This window comes from Leptodactylus fuscus, chromosome 6 (assembly GCF_031893055.1).
Source record: "Leptodactylus fuscus isolate aLepFus1 chromosome 6, aLepFus1.hap2, whole genome shotgun sequence".
NCBI classification, from domain to species: Eukaryota; Metazoa; Chordata; class Amphibia; order Anura; family Leptodactylidae; genus Leptodactylus; species Leptodactylus fuscus.
Window position 1 is genome coordinate 23,873,731 of NC_134270.1, and position 27,139 is coordinate 23,900,869.

Consider the following 27,139-nt stretch of genomic DNA (forward strand, 5'->3'; position numbering starts at 1 on the left):
GCCCCGGGAGAAGACGCGCGTGTGACCGGAGCCGAAGATCCAGCAATTCCGGAGCAGGAGCCGCAACTTCCAGGAGATATCTGCCCCCTGCCCCTAAATAGCCCCCAGCCCTGTGCCCCTACATACCCCTGCCCTGTGCCCCTACATACCCCAGCCCTGTGCCCCTACATACCCCAGCCCTGTGCCCCTACATACCCCTGCCCTGTGCCCCTACATACCCCAGCTTTGTCCCACTAGATACCCCAGCCCTGTGCCCCTACATACCCCAGCTTTGTCCCACTAGATACCCCAGCCCTGTGCCCCTAGAAATCCCAGCCCTGTTCCACCACATACCCCAGCCCTGTGCCCCTACATACTGCAGCCCCGTGCCCTTGGCACTTTTAGCCCTGAACACCTGAAATATCTCTAACTACACCCCTGTTTAAATTGCATTTATATAAACACTTGTAGCCTAGCACCAGCTTGTCTCCTTATATACCCCTTATAAGCCTAATGCCAAGCTGTGCCCTTATATACCCCTTATAGTCTTGTGTCACTATATAGTTCCCCATCCTGTGCCACCATCAGCCCCATATAGTCCTGCCACTTATGTCCCTGCCTCCTGCCATGCTTTAGCTCCACAGATTTGCATTACCTTCTGCATATGGGCACTTACAAAGCAGGGTATGAATTCAGTCTTAAGGTGGCAGCCAGTATAGCATCCAGTGACATCTATCTGCCCTGACTGCTCTGTGTCACCCTGTGGCTCATCTGGCATCCATGCCACCAATATCTGCCCAAGCCATAACCCAAAGGCTCCAAGACACTGCATCCAGCACTTTCACTTGTCAATGACACTGCACCCACTGGATTCACTTGCCTAGGTCACTGTACCCAACACTGTAACCTGCCAGTACTCTGCGTATAGCTCCGTCAGCACTGTCACCTGCCCAAACCACTATGTCCACTGACCTCACCTGCTCAAGACACAGTACCCACTGACAACACCAGCCCAGAGCACTGCACCCAGCATTGTCACCAGCCCAGAGCACTTCATCTAGCTTTGTCTCTTGCTCAGGACACAGCACCCAGCATTGTCACTAGTCCAGGGCACTGCACCCAGTAGTCACCTGCACAGCACACTGCACCCAGCACTTTCACCCGCCAAGGACACTGCCCCCACTGATGTCACCTACAAAGGACACTGTTCCCAGAACTCTCACCTGCTCAGGATACTGCCTACTGCAGTCATCTGCCCAGGACACTGTACCCACTGGCGTCACTTGCCCAGGACACTACACTCACTTCTGTCATCAGCTCAAAATACTGCAACAACTGACTTCACCAATCCAGGGCACTGCACTCAGCACTGTCAACTGCCCAGTACATTGCAACCACTGATGTAACCTGGCCAGGGCACCCCATCCAGCACTATCACCGTCTAAGGGCACTGCACCGCACCCAGTACTGTCACCTGCCCAGGATGCTGCACTAAACACTGTAACCTGACCAGTACACTGCGCCCAGCACTTTCACCTGTTCCCAGTGACGCAACTTACCCAAGACACTGTACCCTGCATCGTCTCTTGTCTAGGACACTGCACAAAACACTGATACTTGCCCAGGACACTGTGCACACTGACATCTCTTGCCTAGGATACTGCACGCAGCACTGTCACTTTCCTAGGATACTGCACCCAACACTGCTACCTTCCTTGTACACTGCACCCAAGACTGTCACTTTCCTTGGACACTGCACCCAACAGCATCAGCTGCCCACAACACTGCACCCAGCACCATCACCTGCCTAGGTAATTCCACCCAGCACTGTCTCCTGCCCAAGATACTGTGTCCACTGACGTCACCTGTCCAGGGCACTGCTCTGTTACCATCTACCTCCCAGGACACTGATCTCCACACCATCACCTGCCTAGTGCACTGCACCCAGGACCATAACTTCCCCTGAACGCTACACTCTGCACCCGCACTTCACTAGAGTACTGCCCCTATTACCATTAATCATTCAGGGATCAGCACTGCACCCAGCATTGTCAGCCTCTCAGGCACTGCGCCTATCACTGTCATCTGTCCAGGACATTGTACAGAACAGTGTCACTGGTAAAGATACTGTGCTCAGCACCGTTACCTGGCCATGATGCTGTGCCCATCAACATCATAGGACACTGCTGTCAGCACTATCACCTGCCCAGAGCCTTGCAGTCATCACTGTCACCCATCCAGGACCCTTTTGCCCAGTGCCATCACCTGCCCAGAACTTTACAACCCTCACTGTCACCCAACCAGGTCACTGCATTTAGTGCTATCACCTATCCAGGACACTGCTTCTATTACTATCAGTTTCGCAAGACTCTGTGGCAACTGACGCCTCCCGATCAGGACACTGTGCCCATTGGCTTCATCTTGTCTAGGGCACTGCTTCCATTGCTATTAACTTCACAGGACACTGCACCCAGCACCATCACCTCCCCAGGACACTGCTTCCATTACTAGCAACTTCCCTGGACCCTGTGCTCAGAACTGCACCCAGCTTTATAACCCACACCAGACACTGCGTCTATCACATTCACCTGTCCAAGGCACTACACTCAGGACCATCACAGGTAAAAGACACTGCACCAAGTACTATCACTTGCCCCAGAACTCTGCAACCATCACTGTCATCCACCCAGGGCACAACTCCCAGCACAGTTACCCATCCAGGACGCTGCACACAGCACTGTCACTCACCCAGGACGCTGCACACAGCATTGTCACTCACCCAGGACGCTGCACACAGCATTGTCACTCATCCAGGACACTGTCCATTCTTGACACCCATCCAGGACACTGTGCCCAGTGCTGTCAACCATCCAAGGATCTGTGTCCAGCACTATCAACCATCAAGGACACTGTGCCCAGCACTGTCACTCATCCAGGACACTGCACCCACGATCATCATCCATTCAGGAAACTGCAGCCAGTACTGTCACCCATCGAGGAAACTGTGCCCAGCACTGTTACCCTTCCACAGTATTGTTTCCAGCACTGTCACCCATCCAAGACGCTGAACTCGGCACTGTCACTCTTCCATTTCACTAGGTACACCTGTTACCTGCCTAGGACCCTGTGCCCAACACTGTCACCATTTCAGATCATTGCACCCAGCAGTCACCCTCCCAGATCTCTACACCCAGCAGTCACCCTCCCAGATCACTGTATCCAGCAGTGTTACCTGCCCAGGACACTGCGCTCAGCACTGTCACCCATCCAGGACTAAGAAGCAAGTGTAGCTTGCCAGTTTCTGTGCTGCCTTAGCTTGGCCCCTTGCTGGCATGTTGCTCTTCCGTAGGGATCGGCTGCTGTTGGTGCTGGCATTGTCTGCTCTCCTCGGGGTTGATATTTACTTCCACTTGTGGCCAGAGATCCAGAATCGACTTAGCCGGAATTGTGACTGTGATGGCTCTGCACCCAGGGTGGAAAATGCCACCATATTTGGCGCCACCACCACTGCCACCACCACCCTCCATTACAGCGGCTCAAAACTCCAGCACCTCTTCTCTCACCCCCTGTACCAGGCACCGGCGACCAAACCTCCGGCTCAGGACTTGCTGCTCAATGCCCACGAGACCATCCGCACCCACAGAAAGAAAGTGGTCAGCTTCAACCGGTAAGATGGGGTGACCGCCCCCAGAACCATCCCCTGCTACACCCCACCAGCATGTCCCCCCTCCCCGTACATAATACTCTTCCCCTATCATCCCACATGCACCCCCACCCTCTACACAAAACTCTGCCCCTATCTTCTGACATGCACTCTCCACTCTATGGATAATACTCTGCCCCGTCTGTCCACTTGCACCCCTCACCCTATAATAATACATTTCCACCTCTGTACATAATACTCTGTCCCCTGTCTGACCACTTGCCCCCCTGTTTTGACCCTGCCATGACTCTGCCTCATGGCTCCTATTAGTCAGAGCGGAGTCCTGGATGTGGTCAGTGGGGACTTTCTGATGATAAATCTCTGGAATGTCTGCGGCTCCATCACAAGCCAGAAGTATAAGCCTATATCCAAGCTCACCCCCCCGACTGGATCCGACCCCCTCATATCTGTGTATAACACCCTCATATCTGTATATGACACCTCTCTGCACCTGTATATAACACCAACTGTATTCGTATACAACCTATATATTTGATTTATCCCCATATCAGTATATAACACATACATATCTGTATATAACACTGCTCTATACCTGTATATAACATACCAAATCTGTGTTTAACCACCCCCATATTAGTATACAACCCATCCATATCTCTGTATAACATATCATATTTGTATATAACAACTCCCATGTTTGTATATAACACCAACTGTTTTCTTATATAACCTATATATTTTTTAAATCCCCATGTCTGTATATCAGCCCTCCATATCAGTATATAACAATCCTCATATCTGTATATAACGCCTCTCTGTAACTGTATATAACATGACTATATTTGTGTATAACCGATGTATTCGATATATCCTCATATCTGTATGTCAAACCTCCATATCTGTATATGACATTCATATCTGTATCTATCAACCCCCATATCAGTATATAACACATCCATATCTGTATATAATAGCCCTCATATCTGTATATAACTCCTCTCTGTAACTGTATATAACACCGACTATATTTGTATATAACCAATATATTCTATATATCCTCCTATCTGTATATAAAACTTCCATATCTGTATATAACAGCCCTTGTATCTGTATATTACACATCCATATCTGTATGTAATCTCCACATATTTGTATATAAAACCCCCATATCTGTATAGAACACACCATATCTGTATTTCAAACTTCCATACTTGTACTTGAATATAACACCCCTTTCCAACTACTTTAAATTTGGGTGTCTTCTGCTGGACTATTATTTTGTTAGAGCCTGAACCCCAGGAGGATCCTCTGTTTATCTCTATCTGTTTATAACCCCCTCCCCCCATTTCACCTGTGTATAACATCTCCTGTATCTGCATATAACACCCCCTTTACCTGTACATAACACAAACTGTACCTATATACAACACCCCACTGTATCTCATCCCGACTCACAGACATAAGAGGGTCCTAGTCCAGGCAGCAACTACTGTCGGGGCCCCCAGGTTAGGGCCAGGCAACAAGATACCAATGAAAAACAAGTGCAGGTCAGAACATTGCAGGAATTTGTGAACGAGTGTCAGGTAATATTTGGAATATTTGCATTAGCTGTATAGGCACCCCAATCTGACACCACCTCCAATATCAGTATATAACACTCACTATATGTATATAACCCCTCCCATCTGTATGTGAAACCTGCAATATCTGTATGTAACACCCATATCTATATATATAACACCTCCAAGCCTGTATCTTTACCTGACACCTCCAATATCCATATATAACACCTCCATATCTGTATATAACACCCTTCTGTATGCAATATTTCCAATATCTTTGTATAACCTCCCATATCTGTGAATAACACCTCCATATATGTGTATATAACCCCCCATACAGAGCAGGACTGCAGTAAGTGTAGTATATACAGTATGTATAATTGGTAGGACTGTGGTCCTGATGTCCAGACATTTTGGGGTTAACTGTTTTCTGTGCCCTGCGCTGTTTGTCTAAGGATGTTCTGTTTATTCTTTCATTAGCTGTTGAAGAAGCGCAATAAGTTACCAGGGGGGAGCAGAGCCTGGATGTCAGGTGTACAGGGGTGTAATAACACTATACCAGCAGATCACAGCTATCCCACCTTCCTATCCCACTAATCTGCAGTATGAGCACTTACCCACTGATCTAGTATCACCCTATCCCACTGATCTGCTGTGTGAGCACTTACCCATTGATCTAGCACAACCCTATCCCATTGATCTTCCATGTGAGCACTTACCCACTGATCTAGTATCACCTTATTCCACTGATCTGCCATGTGAGCACTTACCCACTTATTTATTACCACACTATCCCACTGATCAGCCATGTTAGCACTTACCCACTGATCTAGCACAACCCTATCCCACTGATCTGCCGTGTGAGCATTACCCACTGATCTAGTATCACCCTATCCCATTGATCTGCCATGTGAGCACTTACCCACTGATTACCACTACCCTTACTCACTGATCTAGCACAACCCTATCCCACTGATCAGCCATGTGAACATTTAAAAACTGATGTAGCACCACCCTATCCCACTGATTTGCCATGTGTGCACTTACCCACTGATCTAGCACCATGATAACCATGTGATCTACCATGTGAGCACTTAATGATCCCTATCCACTGATTTGCCATGTGCATACTTACCAAATGACCTGACACTATCTTAATCCACTTATCTTTCATGTGAGCTCCTGCTCACTGATCTACAGCCATCTAAGCACTTACCCACTGATCTACTACCACCCCACACCACTGATTTGCAATATAAGCACTAATATGGTATCCTAACCCACCAGTCATTTATGCACTTACCCACTGATCTATAAATCCAAAAAAGGGCCACACAATCAAAAATAAACAATTGTTCCCCAAAAACTGTAAATTCCAAAAGAACAATGGACTAATAAAACATAACCTTTAATAAACATGCCAATAAAAACCTGTAATATAAATATTAATAGTCCCACACAATAATAAGCAACAGGGCCAAATAGAACCCCCTGTACATAATGTGAGAACACCCCAAACTGCACAGTACTACTTCTCTTCAGCCCTGGTTCACACCAATATATATGTGGAGACCGCACAGTACCACTTCTCTGCACTCCTGGTCCACACTGATGTATATGCTATTCTCTGCTATGACTATACACCAGTCTAAGTTGTGGGGAGGGGGCGCTATATTGTGCATTAGCCATACAATCGTCTCAGTTGTGGGGAGGGGGCGCTGTATTGTGCTTTTGCCATATATGTATCTCAGTGTTGTGGGGGACATGTGCACTATTGTCTTCTCTGGCCGTACACCCGTCTCAGTTGTGGGGTGGGAGCTCTTGTCTGGCTATACACCCATTTCAGTTGTAGGGTGGACAGGGGCCTGTCTTTTGGACGTACACCCGTCTCAGATGTAGGGCGGGCAGGGGCCTGTTTTCTGGCCGTACACCCGTCTCCTGTCGGTGCCAACATCACATAGTTTGGGAAATTCATCATCTCGCACCGGGTCTCCTGCACCCTTTAGCTGCTGAGTGTGGTGTGCAGGGTCCAGTCGGAAAATGGGGTCAGTAGGATTTAGGGGCTTCTGGGATGTCTTTAACGCTTCATTGTCAAGGGGTGGTGAAATTTCTGGACAGAGCGAAAGGTGACAGAGGTTAACTACTTGTTTGCCAAGAAAGATGTGACTGATCCATATCCCTAGTAGGAAACCTCCGAATACCCGGACCTGTGCAGCTCGTGCAGAGTTCTGTGCCCAGCACATCAAGGGTTAAGGATCAACCCTGGCAGCCGCAAACAGAGACATGAGAGTGGATGCATAATATCATTGGAATGCACAGTACTACTTCTCTTATCCTGCATATAGACAATGCACAGTACTACTTCTCTTATCCTGCATATAGACAATGCACAGTACTACTTCTCCTATCCTGCATATAGACAATGCACAGTACTACTTCTCTTATCCTGTATATAGACAATGCACAGTACTACTTCTTTTATCCTGTATATAGACAATGCACAGTACTACTTCTCTTATCTTGCATATAGACAATGCACAGTACTACTTCTCTTATCCCGTATATAGACAATGCACAGTACTACTTCTCCTATCCTGCATATAGACAATGCACAGTACTACTTCTCTTATCCTGCATATAGACAATGCACAGTACTACTTCTCTTATCCTGTATATAGACAATGCACAGTACTACTTCTTTTATCCTGTATATAGACAATGCACAGTACTACTTCTCTTATCTTGCATATAGACAATGCACAGTACTACTTCTCTTATCCCGTATATAGACAATGCACAGTACTACTTCTCTTATCCTGCATATAGACAATGCACAGTACTACTTCTCTTATCCTGTATATAGACAATGCACAGTACTACTTCTCTTATCCCGTATATAGACAATGCACAGTACTACTTCTCTTATCCTGCATATAGACAATGCACAGTACTACTTCTCTTATCCTGCATATAGACAATGCACAGTACTACTTCTCTTATCCTGCATATAGACAATGCACAGTACTACTTCTCTTATCCTGCATATAGACAATGCACAGTACTACTTCTCCTATCCTGCATATAGACAATGCACAGTACTACTTCTCTTATCCTGTATATAGACAATGCACAGTACTACTTCTTTTATCCTGTATATAGACAATGCACAGTACTACTTCTCTTATCCTGTATATAGACAATGCACAGTACTACTTCTCTTATCCCGTATATAGACAATGCACAGTACTACTTCTCTTATCCTGCATATAGACAATGCACAGTACTACTTCTCTTATCCTGCATATAGACAATGCACAGTACTACTTCTCTTATCCTGTATATAGACAATGCACAGTACTACTTCTCTTATTCCGTATATAGACAATGCACAGTACTACTTCTCTTATCCTGCATATAGACAATGCACAGTACTACTTCTCTTATCCTGTATATAGACAATGCACAGTACTACTTCTCTTATTCCGTATATAGACAATGCACAGTACTACTTCTCTTATCCTGCATATAGACAATGCACAGTACTACTTCTCTTATCCTGCATATAGACAATGCACAGTACTACTTCTCTTATCCTGCATATAGACAATGCACAGTACTACTTCTCTTATCCTGCATATAGACAATGCACAGTACTACTTCTCTTATCCTGCATATAGACAATGCACAGTACTACTTCTCTTATCCTGCATATAGACAATGCACAGTACTACTTCTCTTATCCTGCATATAGACAATGCACAGTACTACTTCTCTTATCCTGCATATAGACAATGCACAGTACTACCTCTCCTATCCTGCATATAGACAATGCACAGTACTACTTCTCCTATCCTGCATATAGACAATGCACAGTACTACTTCTTTTATCCTGTATATAGACAATGCACAGTACTACTTCTCTTATCCTGCATATAGACAATGCACAGTACTACTTCTCTTATCCTGCATATAGACAATGCACAGTACTACTTCTCCTATCCTGCATATAGACAATGCACAGTACTACTTCTCCTATCCTGCATATAGACAATGCACAGTACTACTTCTCCTATCCTGCATATAGACAATGCACAGTACTACTTCTCCTATCCTGCATATAGACAATGCACAGTACCTCTTCTCTTATTCGGTATATAGTGTGAGAAGGTGACAGGCAGAGTGCTGGAGTGCAGATATATCAGCCCCAGGTTTCTGACGTATGTATGGTCCAGGGTAGATCTGGAGTAGGACTTGGTCTAGGTGTAGGTCCTGGACTCATTACTGGGACAGAGAAGGCTGCAGCTCCTGCATTGTGAGAAGTTCCATGAGGTGAAAGGGGATGTATGGTTCTGTCCTGTAACCCTGAGTCCGGTGAGACAATATTGCGCCTGTTTTCTTCGTGTGGCTGGAAGTAAGCTACACGTATATCCGTGGTGTGGCCGGGCCGCAACCGTGGTCCGCAATTTATAGAACACGTCCGTAATGGCCATGAATTGCGACACTGCACGGACTCACCCATAGAACTCTATGGGCAAGTGCGGCAGGACACGGACGTCTGCGGAGTCTATGTCTATGTTGCCGATCAGCAACTTGCGGACCGTACATTCAATACGGCCGTGTAAGACCAGCCTAAGGTCTCCGCTTTGTAGGTTTCCATTTCCTGCCTGAGAAACTGGACAGGAGACGGAAACTGGCAGGCAGTTTTCAAACCCATTCACTTGAATGGCTTTGTAAAGTGTCCGCCCGTGAGCATTTTCTGGTCTCCACGGTGAAACCGTTTTTATTTAACCGCACACAAAGTTGGACATGCAGGACTTTGTGTCTGGTTAAAAGAAAACGGTTTCACCGCGGAGACCAGAAGACGCTCACAGGCGCTCAGGCCGGACACTGGATGCCGGGTTTACGTCTCCTGTCGGCAGAAGACGGAAACCCACAAAGCGGAGATCGGGCGCTGGTGTGAACCCACCCTTACAGGACAGAACCACACACCTCCTTTCACCTCATGGAACTGGCCACAATGCAGGAGCTGCAGACTTCTATGGCCCTGTAATGAGCCCAGGACCTACACCTAGGCTGAGGCCTACTCCAGATCCGCCCTGGACCACAAACATGTCAGAAACCTGGGGCTGATATAATCAAATCAAATAGGCTTTATTGGCACGTCCAAATAGATATTTGGCATTGCCAAAGCTAGTAAAGTGTGGGGGGGAGTTGGAGTTGGGGGGGGGGGGAATGGTGGGTATGGGGCGGGTGATTTGGGGTATAACAGTCCGCGGAGTCTCATCTTCCTCTTGTTTGGTGACAGCTGGACACGTATTGGGCAGCGATCTCCACAGTGGCCTCTTCTTCTCCCAGTAGGATGTAGAGTTTCCTCTTCTCGTCTGCAGATATGAAGTCTGGGATGTGGGCAGAGAGTCTTTGGTAGTAGACGGCCCTCACAGCTGAGTATTTGGTGCAGTGTAGCAGGAAGTGGGCCTCGTCTTCTAGGGCCCCCTGGTCACAGTGCTGGCACAGTCTGTTCTCCCGTGGCTTGTACGTCTGCCTGTATCGCCCCGTCTCCATCTCCAGGTTGTGGGCATATCTGGACTCCAGCACTCTGCCTGTCACCTTCTCACAATAGACAATGCACAGTACCACTTCCCTTAAGTCTATTGCTATTGCACAGTACCACTTCTCTTAGTCTATTGCTATTGCACAGTACCACTTCTCTTAGTCTATTGCTATTGCACAGTACCACTTCCCTTAAGTCTATTGCTATTGCACAGTACCACTTCTCTTAGTCTATTGCTATTGCACAGTACCACTTCTCTCTTAGTGAGGGTATTCTCCTGTGGTTGATCCTAGTACAGCCGCCCTTCCCTGCTAGGTGACACGTATGTGGGGAGGGGGCTGGCGTGTGCTTGCCGTGTAGGGCTGTAGACATTAGTAATGACAGATCCGTTTGTCTCCGTCATGGGTGAGCATCTACATGACTGGTTGGATGTGCTTTGGTGACAACAGACGTGCGCTCATGCCTGCCATGTAAACACACCAATAATCCGCCTGACGTGTCCCTCAGTAATCAAAGGTATCAGCAAACATTGCGACATTTCACCAAGGTCACCGTGTCCCCGGGCAGGTGGAACAACAATCTGGAGGGGGAATTAGTAATAGTAATTCACAGCCCCCCACATGATCAGGACACAGTCATCCTGAAGTACTCTGTGCTGCTGAGGAGCCTGCACATCTACGTTCTGTTTGTTCTCATCTCTCTCCTACATGACATTGTTCTCCTGGAATACTCTGTGCTGCCGTGGAACCTGCATCTGTTCATTCTGTCCTCCTACATGACATTGCTCTCCTAGAATACTCTGTGCTGCTGTGCAGTCTACTCTTCTACTTTGTGTCAACATTCATTCCTCTCCTTGAATACTCTGTGCTGCTGTGGAGCTCACTTCTATTCATTCTGTCCTCCTACATGACATTGTTCTCCTGGAATACTCTGTGCTGCTGTGGAGTCTCTGCTTTCCCTTACCCCAACATGACATGGCTTGTGTCAGGTGATGGGACAGGGTGGTTGACCACAAGGTCATTTGTCCAGAGATCTTCACTCACTGATCCCACAGGACAAATGTTTTCTCTTAACCCTTCATGCAGCAGGTTTGTGTGTGGATTGGATGCGGCATCCATGTTCCAGGGTGTCCAAAACTTCTATACTTTATCCCATGTTTGGCACTGGCTGAGGTGCTGTGGTCATGTGATCTGTGCGCCAATCCAGCGCCTATGACATCATCACATTGTTACCTAATAATAAGATAAGATAATCCAGCATATATAGATATAGCAACATTGATAATACAGTAATATATTACAAGAGAGAACACATACAAGCTCATAGCAGATAGAAATATACTAGGAGTCATAGCAACTAAAAGAAAGACTCAGGATGATTTAGTTTTCTGTGCGGAGTGATCTTCACTTGGTCTGATGTAGTTTGTACAGCCTGACTGCAATTGGGAGGAAAGATCTCCGATAGCTCCTTCTCACACTTGGGGTGATGCAGTTGGTCACTGACTACTGCCCAGTGCCCACAGTCTCATACATGGGGTGGGAGTTATTCTCCTGCATGGAGGTCACCACAGACAGTATCCTTCTGTCACCCACCACCTGTACTGGGTCCAAGGGGGCTCCACAGGACAGAGCTGGCCCTTCTAACCAGCCTCTTAAGTCTGTCAAATTTGTGAACCTCTCACCATCTATGTTTCTGAGAGAGTCTGTCTCTCTCACATGCTCTTTTTATGCACAACCTTTTGTTAACCCTTGAGATGTGTTGTTTCCATCAATTTCTAAACAAGTTAATTTTTCCGAACGAGATTAAGAAATGTGTAACTTTCACCTTCTGATATGTGTTCTGTGTTCTGTTGTGAATAAAATATGGTTAGCTGAGATTTCCAAATCATTGCGTTCGTGTTTTCTTTACACTTATACAGTGCCCCAACTTTTTTGGAATTGGAGTTGTACTAAAAAGTTTATTAGTTGGGTTTAATCTAAAACTGCTGGTGTAAGATGTACCAAAGAGGCCACAGAAACCGACATCAGGAGTAGATTATGCTAAAAGTGTAACCTAAGAAGGTGTAGACTAAGGGCCTGTTCACACGGGCACAGAGGAGGCGGATTACGGCGCGTAATCCACGTCATAATCCGCCCCCTCACCATGGTGGTCTAGGTAGACCACCAGGCTATATTTTTCCGTGAGCGGAATGCTGCCGCTCACGGAAAAAAAGAAGCGGGCTGCCCTTTCTTCAGGAGGATTCTGCGGCTTGTTGAGCCATGGCGTCCGCCTGGTGGCTGCAACCTCTGGAGTCGGCCCATTCATTTGAGCCTACTCCGGAGGGGGAAGCCGCGACGTGGCAGGCGGGTTTTGACCCGAGAGTGACGCGGCTCCCTGCGTCACTCTCCGTGCCAAGATCTGTGCTTCCGCTCCCCGTGTGAACTTAGCCTAAAGGTGCTCATTGCAGTTACAGGTTCCCACTCCCAGTCACCGCTCTGCCCCATGCTTCTTCTCCGCTTCAGGGCCTGCTGTGACGACAGTAGTGGATCATAGAGGTAGTGGGGAGCAAAGTGGTCAGTGATGAATGCAGTAACGTCCATGAACTGGATCACGTATCAGGTAACCATGTGCTGGCATCCATGCAGGGTATGGAGAACCTGCAAGCAGTGCAGTATATAATATAGACCATTGGTTCTTAGTGGCGGCACATACCCCAGGGTTATCTGTACCACTAGTTGAGAATGACTGGTGTAAAGCACATTGTGACTAGGCTCTGGACCAGTTACACACAAGCCCACGGTCAGTAGGTGTTATGTGGCTGATGGTATGGTGTAAAGCATGCCACTAATCTCTGGGGTAGATACACACAATCCTACAGTCAGTATGCCCAGTGCTGGCATAGTATAAAGCACGTCACTAGATTCTGGGGCAGCTACCTGGACACAAGTCTGCAATCAACATGCTCAATGCCAAGTAACTGTTGGCATGGTGGAAAGCACGTTGTCACTAGACTCAGGAATAGATTCATACAAGTCTACAATCACCATGCTATACCACCTTGTATAGATGTGATGGCTACAGGTTTACATACTTCTTCCATATAGTATATTAGTCTCCAGGCTTCACAGGCTGTGGAAATAAATGGGTTAAACTTATATAGATAATAATATTGCTGATGAGGTTGATAGTGGAGACAACAGTGATGATGATGAGGGTGACGGTGGAGGTAACAGTGATGATGAGGGTGAAAATGGAGATAACAGTGATGATGAAGGTGACGGTGGAGATAACAGTGATGATGAGGGTGAAAATGGAGATAACAGTGATGATGAAGGTGACGGTGGAGATAACAGTGATGATGAAGGTGACGGTGGAGATAACAGTGATGATGAGGGTGACAATGGAGATAACAGTGATGATGAAGGTGACGGTGGAGATAACAGTGATGATGAAGGTGACGGTGGAGACAACAGTGATGATGAAGGTGATGGTGCTGATAACAGTGATGATGAAGGTGATGGTGGAGATAACAGTGATGATGAGGGTGACGGTGGAGATAACAGTGATGATGAGGGTGACGGTGGAGATAACAGTGATGATGAAGGTGACGGTGGAGATAACAGTGATGATGAGGGTGACGGTGGAGATAACAGTGATGATGAGGGTGACAATGGAGATAACAGTGATGATGAAGGTGACGGTGGAGATAACAGTGATGATGAAGGTGACGGTGGAGACAACAGTGATGATGAAGGTGACGGTGGAGACAACAGTGATGATGAAGGTGATGGTGCTGATAACAGTGATGATGAAGGTGATGGTGCTGATAACAGTGATGATGAGGGTGACGGTGGAGATAACAGTGATGATGAAGGTGATGGTGCGGATAACAGTGATGATGATGAGGGTGACGGTGGAGATAACAGTGATGAGGGTGACGGTGGAGATAACAGTGATGATGAAGGTGATGGTGCGGATAACAGTGATGATGATGAGAGTGACGGTGGAGATAACAGTGATGAGGGTGACGGTGGAGATAACAGTGATGAGGGTGACGGTGGAGATAACAGTGATGATGAGGGTGACAGTGGAGATAAGAGTGATGATGAGGATGCTGGTGGAGATAACAGTGATGATGAAGGTGATGGTGCTGATAACAGAACATTATCCTTACTTTTCCTTTGTATCCGTTTGTGTTCCCTGCAGGCGGCACCGCTCCCATCACAAGGCTCAGAACCACACCAGTGCCTTCACCGAGGCCTCCTTTGACTTCCACACCCCATGGCTACAGTTCCAGTTGGGGATCAGTAAGGAAGCCTTGTACCCTCGCTCCAGTCCAGTGGTCACACAGCTCCTGGAACACATGAGCAATGAAACCGTGGTTGATGCTGGTAAGTGCCTTTGAGCTCTCCACATCTACAGAGCACAGTAACATTTTCACCCCTCCATCTTCTCCATCGGTGCAAATTTCCCGACACTGAACACTGCTATGGCCCATCCCCAGTTGTCTCATGTATGGAGCAGTTGTTTCGTCTTTTCTATACTTTGGGATTCTCATCCATTTATTGAGGTTGTATTGTGATGTTGGCAATATGGGCAGACGTACAGTAGAGGCTGGATAGAATTGAAGTTCGGCAGTGATGTTGGTGATGAGGTCGGTCTCACAGTTGGGTTTTGGATGTGATTGAGAGTTATGGGTGATGTTGGTAATGAGTTTGGTCACATAGTTGGGTCATGTTGGGATTGGTCAGTGTTGTTGATGATGAGATCAGACTCACAGTTGGGTGTTGGAGTTGTGGGTGTTGACAAGGTTGTACATATAGTTGAGTGTTGGATGGGGTTGTGGTTGTGCACTGATGTTGGTGAGTATGTTGAGCAGAGATGTTGGTGATGAGGTAGGGCTTACAGTTGAATTTTGGGTGGAGATGAAGTTGGCTAGTAATTTTGATGTTGAGGTAGGGCTGACAGTCGGGGTTGGATGGGGTTGAGGTGGGGCAGTTATGTTGGTGAGGAGGCAGGGCTTACAGTTGGGGGTTGGATGGGGTTGAGGTGGGGCAGTGATGTTGGTGAGGAGGCAGGGCTTACAGTTGGGGGTTGGATGGGGTTTAGGTGGGGAAGTGATGTTGGTGATAAGGTCAGGCTTACAGTTAGGGTTGAGGTTAGGCAGTGATGTTGGTGAGCAGGCAGGGCTTACAGTCGGGGGTTGGATGAATTTAAGATTAAACAGTGATGTTGGCGAGGAGAAAGGATATACAGTTGGAGGTAGGATAGGGCTGAGGTTGAGCAGTGATGTTTGCACTGAGGTTGGGATCACAGTTGGAGGTTGGATCGAGTTGAGGTTGGGCGGTAATTATTGGTGATGACAAGTTTGGGAACATAGTTGGGTGTGGGATGGGTTGTTGGGTGATGATGTCAGTGAGTATGTTGGGCAGTGATGAGGCAGGGCTTGCAGTTGAGTTTTGGATGTTTTTGAGGCAAGGGAGTGATGTGGGTAACGAGGCAAAGCTTACAGTTGAGTTTTGGATGGGTTTTGTGATGGGACAAGGTTTACAGTAGAGGTTAGATTGGGTTGCAGTTGCGCAGTGATGTTGTTGATAAAATTAGGTTTACAGTTGGGGGTTGGGGAGGTTGAGATTAAGCAGTGATATTGGTGAGAAGGCAGGACTTACAATTGAGGGTGGAAGGGGTTGCAGTTGAGCAGTGATGTTGGTGATGAAGTTGGGGTCACACTTCATAGTTGGATGGGGTTGAAGTTGGGCAGTGTTCTTATTTGATGAGGCAGGACTTACAGTTGTGTTTTGGATGGGGCTGAGGTTGTGCAGTAATAATGGTGATGAGGTTCACCTCACAGTTTAGTGTTGGATGGGATTGCAGTTGGGTAGTCATGTTGGTGATGAGGTTGAGCTCACAGTTTTGTGTTTGATGGAGTTGCAGATGGGCAGTAATGTTGTAATAAGGTCAGGCTTACATTTTGGGTTAGGTTGTGGATTAGGTCAGGCAGTGATGTTAGTGATGAAGTCAGGCTCACAGTTGATTTCGGAGGGGTTTGAGGTTGAGCAGTGATGTTATGAGGCAGGGCTTACATTTGGGGTTGGATACAGTGATGAGGTCAGGCTCACAGTTGGGGTTTGGATGGAGCTGAGGTTGGATAGTGATGTTGGTGAGGAGGCAAATCTTACAGTAAAAGTTCGATGGGTTTGTAGTTGGGCAGTGTTGTTAGTGATGAGGTTTGGCTCACTTTTGGGTCTTGGATGGGGTTGTGGTTGAGTAGTGACGTTGGTGATGAGATTGGACTTCCAGTTGAGTGCTTAAAGAGGTTGTGGATGGGCAGTAATATTGTCCATAATGTCAGGTTTACATTTAGGGTTTGGTTGCCCAACTTTCACTTCAGTATTATGGAGTGTGACGCTGTCACATTTAACCCTGGGGTGGGGTACCTTCATGCTCAACCTTCACTTTGGTATTAATCTCTTGGGTATTATGGAGTATGGGGTCCTCACCTCCTGCTGACATCTCCTCCACTCTGCAGTTCTTTCCATTTGAGTGGACATTTCCTATTACTTCCATAACCAGACATTTCTTATCTTCAGATTACACTCCAGATGAGAAAGCTCTGAGTGGGGAGTGCGACTGCCGTCAAAGTAAGTGACCCCTCCTCATCCTATATGTGCTACTGTTATCTGATTATTGCTGTGCTATATGTGCCCCCCCATTCCCACCAGTATTAGGGTAAGCAGAAGATTCATCTTCCTGGAGAGGTCACACCTTACGGGGTGGTGGTGCTTCTAAAATCTCATTGACTCCTGTGGGTTGCTACAATCTTTGGGAACTTCTACACAGGAGGGCTCTCTCTGTCATAATATAGGGAACTCCTGAGGGGGGGGGGGGGTTGGTCTGTTTTACAATTTATTTGGGCTCCTGCAGAAGACTATCTTAAATTTTGTGAGGCTCCTGTGATGAGTCCCTGTAATGTCTCTATGCCGTTTGCAGTTGTGAAGCCAAGTGGAACGCACCTGAAGTTGATTTTGTACTTCCAAGACTTTGGGAAAGCCATGTTTAAGCCCATGAGGTAGGTGAGGAGGAGTGTGGAGCTGGGGGGGGTCTCCTGGATGGACACTTATCCCATCCAGTGTCTCCCTCCCCATCCTGATCACAACTTCTTCTATGATAAGGCAGAAGCGAGAGGAGGAGACGCCTGAAGATTTCTTCTACTTTGTGGACTTCCAGAGACACAACGCTGAGATTGCTGCCTTCCACCTTGACCGGTAAAAAGAGATTTCCCCCCGTCATCTGTAATGAGCGCACTAAAGTCTGCTTCATCTGTATGGAACATTGTCTTGTTCTAGAAAACTGGGGTGTAGGGGCAGCAGTCATTGAATACTGGGGTACACAAGCTGTAGTCACTGAAAACTGGGGGAACCCAGGCGTACACAGGTGTAGACCACACATGCACACCCACATGTCTCAGGAGTAGTAATCCCAATATGACTGTATGTTCCCTTTCTATCTGTGCTGTAGGATCCTGGATTTCCGGCGTGTGCCCCCCGTCTCTGGACGCCTTGTTAATGTAACACAAGACATTCTAGAGGCGACGCAAAACTCAGACTTGCAAAGCGTCTTCTTTGTCTCACCAGGTATTGGGGGGGGGGGGGGGGGCACTTCTTAATTCTGTATATGAATGATGAGAAAAATGGGGGATTTATCAAGCCCTGCATAGCAGAATTCTGGTGTCAAAAAGTTAAAACATGCGTTTTATGGCATCACTTTATCCATTTACTTTGCATCCACCCAAGTGACAGCCGACCATCACAGATTGCTAGAAAGTCTGTAACGTCTTACTAAAGTTCCTAATATGGATGGCCTATCCTTAGAATAGAGAATTAATATTAGATCTGTGGGTGGTGACCCTGCAAATCAGCGGCTCCCAGTAATGTTTATTTGCTGTATGATGAGTAATGGCTGCTTTAGGTACTGCAGTGTTACCCCATAGATGTCAGGGTTAAGGGGATATCGTCACTCCATAGGAAGAGACCACCATATAGGTGTGGAGTCTTATTAAGCCATGAGCGCTCCACTGCAAAGGAACATGGGAAGAATATGCAAATGTGACTTCCATGATGTAATTAGGATGCCAGTGCCTCAAGTATGCACACCAATAGAGGGCGCTGACTGAGAATGTGCAAGTCTGTCTTCCATGATGTAATTAGGAAGACAGAGTCTCAGTCAAGCAAACCAATAGAGGGCGCTCCCTTTAACATCATGCCGACCTTCTCAGAGGCCTTTGTTTGCAATGATTTTGGAATTATACCAGATACAGTCTCTCAGCCAAGGACAGCTGTTTCAATGTACTTGCATCTCATCAGCTTGGCGCAGAGAGGACTGATCTGGCAGAGGTGAGAGGCTTAGACAGGGTTAGAATCGGAGCCAAGACCACCCCTGTGCGCCACCAATATTACTCAACAACTTACCTGAAAAACTTGTTCCCAACCAAAATACTTGTGGTTTGTTCATAAGATTATAAGTCACTTACCCAATTCACCATAAATCCCACTACTGATGTTCAATGTCAGTCCTTCCAGATGCAAATACACTCCATGCAATAGGTGAACAAAGACTTCCTCTACCCCACCTTAGACGGCACAATACGCTTAGGCACCTTCATAACCTGAGAGATTAGGAAACTTACAAGATAGTCCTTCATAACACAAGACCTGTTCTTCTAAGGTATTGGAATCAACTGCAACATCACAATACCCTGTAAGTGTCTACCTAATTTAAAGAGGTACGCAAACCCTCCACAGAATTGAGCACAACAATACTTTAATACTGTAGTCGCCCGCCCTTCAGCCCCTGACACCTTCCCCAAATTTCACTCAATTAGATGGTGGAGTAACAACTAGGGTTAGAAGTGTAAGACTTAAAGGGGACTTTTCACCACCTCCACCAACCCCATTTCTTTGCATCCTGTAGTTGGTGCCGCTCCATTGATTCTGGAGCAGTTGGTATTTTTTCTCTAGCCCCTACCAGTCCGGAGTAATTGATGCTGTTACTTTCAGCACAGTTAGGTGGGCGGTGCCAGGCCGATACAGGCAGACAAGGACCGCCCACCTATCGGTAGAACACCTAACTGTGCTGAAACTTACAGAATTGATTGCACTGGAATGGTGGGGGCTAGAGAAAAAATGTCAGGTGTTCCGGAATCACTGCAGGGGTGGCTATCATTATTATTATCACAACAGCAACAAAACTTTGATTTTGATGTTTTTTTGTGTAAATGACTAGAAAATATATTTTTTTAAAAGTAGATGTCATTGATGCCATTATACTAGTACTGGTGATAGAGGAATAATGGGGTCACTTGTCACCCCCTGACTGTGCATTGGGCCCGATTCTTGTTCTAATCGCTCTGCTTTATTCTTTTGTCAGCAAACAACACGTGTTTCTTCTCCAAATGCCTGTACATGTGTAAGACGGAGTATGCCGTGTGCGGGGACCCCCACATGTTAGAGGGGTCGCTGTCAGTCTTCCTGCCCTCACTGGGCTCTGCACCCCGACTCTCTGTCCCTAACCCTTGGATCAGATCCTACACCTTCACCGGAAAGGAGGAGTAAGTACCAGGTTTTGTCTGGGGGATTGAGCTGCTGAGACCCCCTTGTCACTGTGGAATACAATGCAATGGTCTTACCCCCACAGTGTGATGTCATTGGTCGCCAGTATAGCAGAGGGACCCAGCAGGTATATAGTACAGTATATAGCGGCTGCCATTCTCAGGGATGTGTGTTAGAAGGGCCCCGTGAATCCAGAGGCAGCGCCGCACATTTCTGTGATGAGACTATTGTCTCTTGGGTTACATTGCTTAATGTTTTACACATGGCCAGAAAAAAACAACATTCTGAGCCAAACATCTGGAGCCGCGGGCAGAACCGGAGACTCAACGGGGCCATCCAGTGGTAATAAAAGAAAGAGCAGTCGTCATTGCTGGGCCTCACTCACTTATGTCCATGACAGACGTAGAGGCGAGGGTGCTGGAGAAATAGAACAGAGCAGGATGGAAGAGAGGAGGGCGGAGGGAGCATAAGAGGGGAATGTGTGGGGCAAATAGAAGAGGGGAGGGTGTGGGGCAAATAGAAGAGGAGAGGGTGTGGGACAAATAGAAGAGGGGAGGGTGTGGGACAAATAGAAGAGGGGAGGGTGTGGGGCAAATAGAAGAGGGGAGGGTGTGGGGCAAATAGAGCACAGGGCAAAGAATAGAGGGGAGGGTGTGGAAAATTAGATATGGATGGGTAAAGGGTAAAGAGAAGATCGGATGTGATGTCATATACATAAGTGGATACTGTGACATGTGGTGTCATACTCATATCTTTATGAAGATATGGCATCCTGTGATGTCACATGCTCTGTGTATGTGGACATTGTGCCATGTGGCGTCATACTGTATATCACATCCATGTTGTTACTGTGTCATATTCCTACATCTATGTGGATACTGTATCATGTGATGTCATTGATCACGTCTGTGTGATTTCACGTGTTTTTGGGGTCACTTTATTTTGTGTCTCTTCTTCAGGTGGGAGACCAATCCTTCTTACTGTGACTCTGTGAAGCAGCTGCACCCGTACAGCAACACACGGCGTCTCCTCAACATGATGGACCTGGCCATATTCGACTTCTTAATTGGTAACGGGTGGTCTATAGGCCCAGGAGCCCACTACTCCCTGCCCCGCTGAATGGAAAGCATGGTGGCGAGTGTCAGCCATAGATAACATGGTGTGAGCTGCACATCTCCCTTTGGTTAGGCCGGTCATCTCCACCATGTGTTTATCTTCGCCATGCCTTGTTGGTCTGGGGTTGGTGGGTGTATGAGTGAGGGCTGGAGGGGCAGACATTTTGTATAGTTCTCTCTTTTCATCTCGGTTTCTAACAATGTCTTACTTTCTCCCCTCCCCCAGGAAACATGGACCGCCATCATTATGAAATATTCACAAAGTTCGGAGATGATGGGTTTCTGCTGCACCTGGACAATGCCCGAGGGTGAGGGACATTATGGGTACTTAGCGTCTGCAGGGTGTAGGGACTCTGCATACAGCGCCCCCTATCTCAGATTCCATGAGTGTGACTGTGGGGCAGATGTTTGTTCTCCTTTGCCACTGTGATCTTCTGTACAGAGGTGACGTTAAGGGGAAAGCTGGGCATTTGCCTGGGGAAGGGGGGAATATCTTTATTGTGTGGACATATGGGTTGAGTAGATGTGCGGGGCCTTGTTTGGAGCAAATATGAGATTTCATTAATAAAAATAACTTCTTTTTGCTCCATAAGATTAATAACCGCCCCCTTGTGCCCCTTTTATTGTTTTCTAGGGGGCATTAGGTTGAGCATTGTTACTGTGTTCAAGCACAAAGGACATATTATGTGCGGCGGTATTACGGTATGTTCACACAGAGGTTTTTGCTGGCTGATTTTGAGGTGGAATCCGCCTCAGAAAACACCTCTCCTTTATTTCAATGTCAGTGGAAGATTTTTCAGAGAAAAAAAAGCAACATGACCTATCTTCAGGCGGCTTCAGCTTTGAAAAAGCCATTAAAGTCAATGGGAGGTGGAAAAAACGCAATATATTGTTTAAATGCGGTTTGCGCTGGAGAAAGAAACTGCAGCAAAGACCGCAACTAAAAAATGCAATGAAAAAATTTAAAAACAGTTTCCTAATTCCTGAAGCAGATTTTTTTAGCCTACAAAAAAACCTCTGTGTGAACATACCCTGAATGAGTTGCTAGATAGTAGTCATAGTGTGGCAGTATTATTGCGTTACTATGTAGTGGTCATGATGTGACAGTATTATTGAGTTACTATATAGTGGTAATCATATGACAGTATTATTGCGTTACTATGTAATGGTCATCATGTGACAGTATTATTGAGTTACTATGTAGTGGTTCTGATGTGACAGTATTATTGAGTTATTATTGTGGGGAATCGCTCAGGTAGATGCTTGTAGCAGTGCAGGAAACAGGGACACTGGATTGCACACAGGTTCAGGCTTTATTCACATGTAACCCATACACTGCTTTAGCAAAGCCACAGGATAAACAAAACCCTTCTCGGCTGAGAAAACTAACTGAAACGTAAGGAAACTTTTCCCTGACTATACAGGAGACTGGCTACTAGTCTCCCACCTTGGCAATAACAACAGGTGGCACAGTAACTGCTTTGGAGGTCCGGTCTGGACAGTTCATCTCTGTCAGTGTGGTGCCACCCTGCTAGTCTTCACACTCTGTTATTAGGGCCTGATTAGTCAGCTGACCTCCCTGGTATGAGTCTTTACCATACACCCTTTAGGTGCCTGGCTGGAATGTACCTGTCTTCCCAGACCACACCCTTCACTCTCTCACACTATGTAGTGGTCATCATGTGACAGTATTATTGCGTTACTATGTAGCGGTCATGATGTGACAGTATTATTGCGTTACTATGTAGCGGTCATGATGTGACAGTATTATTGCGTTACTATGTAGCGGTCATGATGTGACAGTATTATTGCGTTACTATGTAGCGGTCATGATGTGACAACACTACCTCTTATCCTGGCATCACTCCAGTATCAATAAGGTTATTGTAGTTCTAGGGAATTAAGTTAATATTTTTGATTTTTTGGCTTTCTCATCTCGGTCTCAGCAGCTTGAGATAAATCCCTTGTATTCAGCACCAAACCATTGTAGTTGGAATAAACCTATTTTGTGTTTTTTTCACTATATTGGAATACTGCCCTTTTCTACTAATATATACACTGAGTGGCCAAAAGTCATGGGAAGGTACCGGATGCAGCTTTAATAGCAGGTCGCCCCTCCGCACGCCCTGATAACTGCAGCAAGACAACGATACATGGACTCCACAAGGTGTTGGAAGAGTTCTGGAGGGATACTGATCCACGCAGTCTGCACTGCAGCCCACAATTGGTCTTGTGTAGTTGGTGCTGGGTCCATGGAGCGGACACTGATATCCACAGCATCCCATAAATGCCCTATGGGGTTGAGACCAGGCGAGCGGGCAGGCCAGTTGAGGGGTCACTGGTGTGTTCATTAAGCCAGTCCTGTACCACCAACAAGCGATGACTTGTTGCATGGTCCTGTTGGTACACAGCATTCCCATCAGGGAACTCCAACACCAGAAAGAGGTGCAGATGTTCTGCCATAAGTTGCATATATCGAGCAATGGTCATTGATCCCTGCACCCAGACAACGAAGCCCAATTGCAACCATTTGAACATGGCTCAGATCATGACGGAGCCACCTCCCACCTGGACACGTCCCTGTTGGCATGCAGGATCCATGGCTTCATGGGGCTACGCCGCACTATCACACACCCATCGGCTCTGTACAACTGGGACTGTAATCCATCAGACCATGTCAAATGCCACCACTGTTCCATGGTCCAATGACGATGGTCGCCATCCCATGCCAGTCTTCGTGCTCTGAGTTGCGGCGTCAGCAAAGGGACACGGATTGGGTGTTTACTGTTGAAGACTATGTGGTACAGTTCAGTTTAGTCCTGGTGGAAATGGGGTCCTGGCGCCCCACATTCAAATTGGCGGCAATTTGACCCACAGTAGACCGTCAAGAGCCCCATATGACTCTGCAGAGGTGACGTGACATCTGTTCATTGAATACTCGTGGTCAACCAGTGTGCTGGTTTACACGGCTGCCAACATTGTCTCTGTGATATTACAGGTCCACCTGAGACACTGTTGACCTTGGAAACCCAAATTCCAGGGTAATCTCCAAAATGCTATGCCCCCACGCATCTTGCACCGATTATCATCCCACGTTCAAAGTCACTTAACTCATGACGTGCTGCCATGTTCACGAGACACTGGTCTGCATCAGACTGCTCAGATATTCTGGCGACACTAGCGCCATAGGCCGCATCGCATCACATTGTTTGAGCATCATATCCGACACAACCGGCACTGGGACATGCCCTCCCGTGACTTTTGGCCACTGAGTGTGTATGTTTTATAGATAGGTTCCTAGGAGCCCTGACAGTGTCATACACTATGTTATATACAGTCATGGCCAAAAGTTTTGAGAATGACACAAATCTTATATTTTCACATGATCTGCTGCCCTCTGGTTTATGTGTGTTTGTCAGATGTTTTTATCACATACAGAAATAGAATTGCAATCATATTATGAGTAACAAAAGCTTATATTGACAGTTAGAATGAGTTAATGCAGCGTTGCAATATTTGCAGTGTTGACCCTTCTTCTTCAGGACCTCTGCAATTCTCCCTGGCATGCTCTCAATCAACTTCTGGACCAAATCCTGACTGATAGCAGTCCATTCTTGCACAATCAATGCTTGCATTTTGTCAGAATTTGTAGGTTTTTGTTTGTCCACCCGTCTCTTGATGACTGACCACAAATTCTCAATGGGATTAAGATCTGGGGAGTTTCCAGGCCATGGACCCAAAATCTCTATGTTTTGTTCCCTGAGCCATTTAGTTATCACCTTTGCTTTATGGTAAGGTGCTCCATCATGCTGGAAAAGGCATTGTTGATCGCCAAACTGCTCTTGGACGGTTGGGAGAAGTTGATCTTGGAGGACATTCTGGTACCATTCTTTATTCATGGCTGTGTTTTTAGGCAAGACTGTGAGAGAGCCGATTCCCTTGGCTGAGAAGCCACCCCACACATGAATGGTTTCAGGATGCTTTACAGTTGGCATGAGACAAGACTGGTGGTAGCGCTCACCTCGTCTTCTCCGAATAAGCTGTTTTCCAGATGTCCCAAACAATCGAAAAGGGGATTCATTAGAGAAAATGACTTTACCCCAGTCCTCAGCAGTCCACTCCCTGTACCTTTTGCAGAATATCAGTCTGTCCCTGATGTTTTTTCTGGAGAGAAGTGGCTTCTTTGCTGCCCTCCTTGAGACCAGGCCTTGCTCCAAGAGTCTCCGCCTCACAGTGCATGTAGATGCACTCACACCTGCCTGCTGCCATTCCTGAGCAAGCTCTGCACTGCTGGTAGCCCGATCCCGCAGCTGAAACACTTTTAAGAGACGGTCCTGGCGCTTGCTGGTCTTTCTTGGGTGCCCTGAAGCCTTTTTGCCAACAATGGAACCTCTCTCCTTGAAGTTCTTGATGATGCGATAGATTGTTGACTGAGGTGCAATCTTTCTAGCTGCGATACTCTTCCCTGTTAGGCCATTTTTGTGCAGTGCAATGATGACTGCACGTGTTTCTTTAGAGATAACCATGGTTAACAGAAGAGAAACAATGATGCCAAGCACCAGCCTCCTTTTAAAGTGTCCAGTGGTGTCATTCTTACTTAATCATGACAGATTGATCTCCTGCCCTGTCCTCATCAACACCCACACCTGTGTTAATGGAGCAATCACTGAAACGATGTTAGCTGGTCCTTTTAAGGCAGGGCTGCAATGATGTTGAAATGTGTTTTGGGGGATAAAGTTCATTTTCTAGGCAAATATTGTCGTTGCAAGTAATTGCTGTTAAGCTGATCACTCTTTATAACATTCTGGAGTATATGCAAATTGCCATTAGGAAAACTAAGCAGTAGACTTTGTAGAAATTAAAATTTGTATCATTCTCAAAACTTTTGGCCATGACTGTAGATAGGTTCCTAGAAGCCCTGACAGTGTTCTACACTGTTTTATAGATAGGTTCAGAACAAATTTACTCAACCCAAGAGATCACCTAAAAAGATCCAAGTATTCAGATGTTGACCTCTGTCTACTATTGACTTGTACATATAATTGAGGCTACACTCCTGACATGACTTGTACATATAATGGAGGATTTCATCTGGTTTCTCTTACAGATTTGGGCGGCATTCACACGATGAGTTTTCCATCCTGACCCCTCTCCACCAGTGCTGTGTGTGAGTAATGGATGGAGGTGGGAGGAGTCTATAGCACCACTTTGGGGGGGGGGGGGGGGGGGGGGGGAGATTCTTTCCTCTACATTTTCAGACATGGACACCGTGCTAATTTGGGGGTCCTTCAGTTTTCATACAACACTTATTATCTTGCAGAGTGAAGAAAGACACGTGGCTACGTCTGAATCTCCTTGCGTTACCAGAGTACCGGCTGAGTGATGTCATGAGGGAGTCATTGAGCGCAGATCCCCTGGACACCGTCCTCACTGAGCCACACTTGGCTGCCCTGGACAGACGGCTGCAGAAAGTGCTGGAGGTGATAGACCAGTGTGTGCAGACCTATGGGGAGGAGGCTGTGCTAATAAAGGACATGTGGCGCTCTCTGCAGCGCTCCCACTGACAAACCCCAAGGGCTTACTCTGCCCGATGGGCAGGATAATGTATACTGGCTGTAATATGGTCACACGACACGATGTAGAGGAGGCAACTGAACAGCTGGAGGACACTAATAAAACAT

General features: G+C 46.7%; 1 protein-coding gene across 1 annotated transcript; it reads left to right on the top strand.

Annotated features, from left to right (window-relative positions):
• FAM20A (FAM20A golgi associated secretory pathway pseudokinase) lies at positions 1–27,139 on the top strand. Its single transcript, XM_075279554.1, has 11 exons — positions 1–3,646; positions 14,942–15,126; positions 17,326–17,376; positions 17,726–17,804; positions 17,908–18,000; positions 18,254–18,369; positions 20,162–20,342; positions 21,303–21,412; positions 21,685–21,766; positions 26,566–26,625; positions 26,779–27,139. The coding sequence occupies exons 1-11, from the start codon at positions 3,312–3,314 to the stop codon at positions 27,020–27,022; spliced, it is 1,536 nt and encodes a 511-aa protein (XP_075135655.1). The 5' UTR covers positions 1–3,311; the 3' UTR covers positions 27,023–27,139.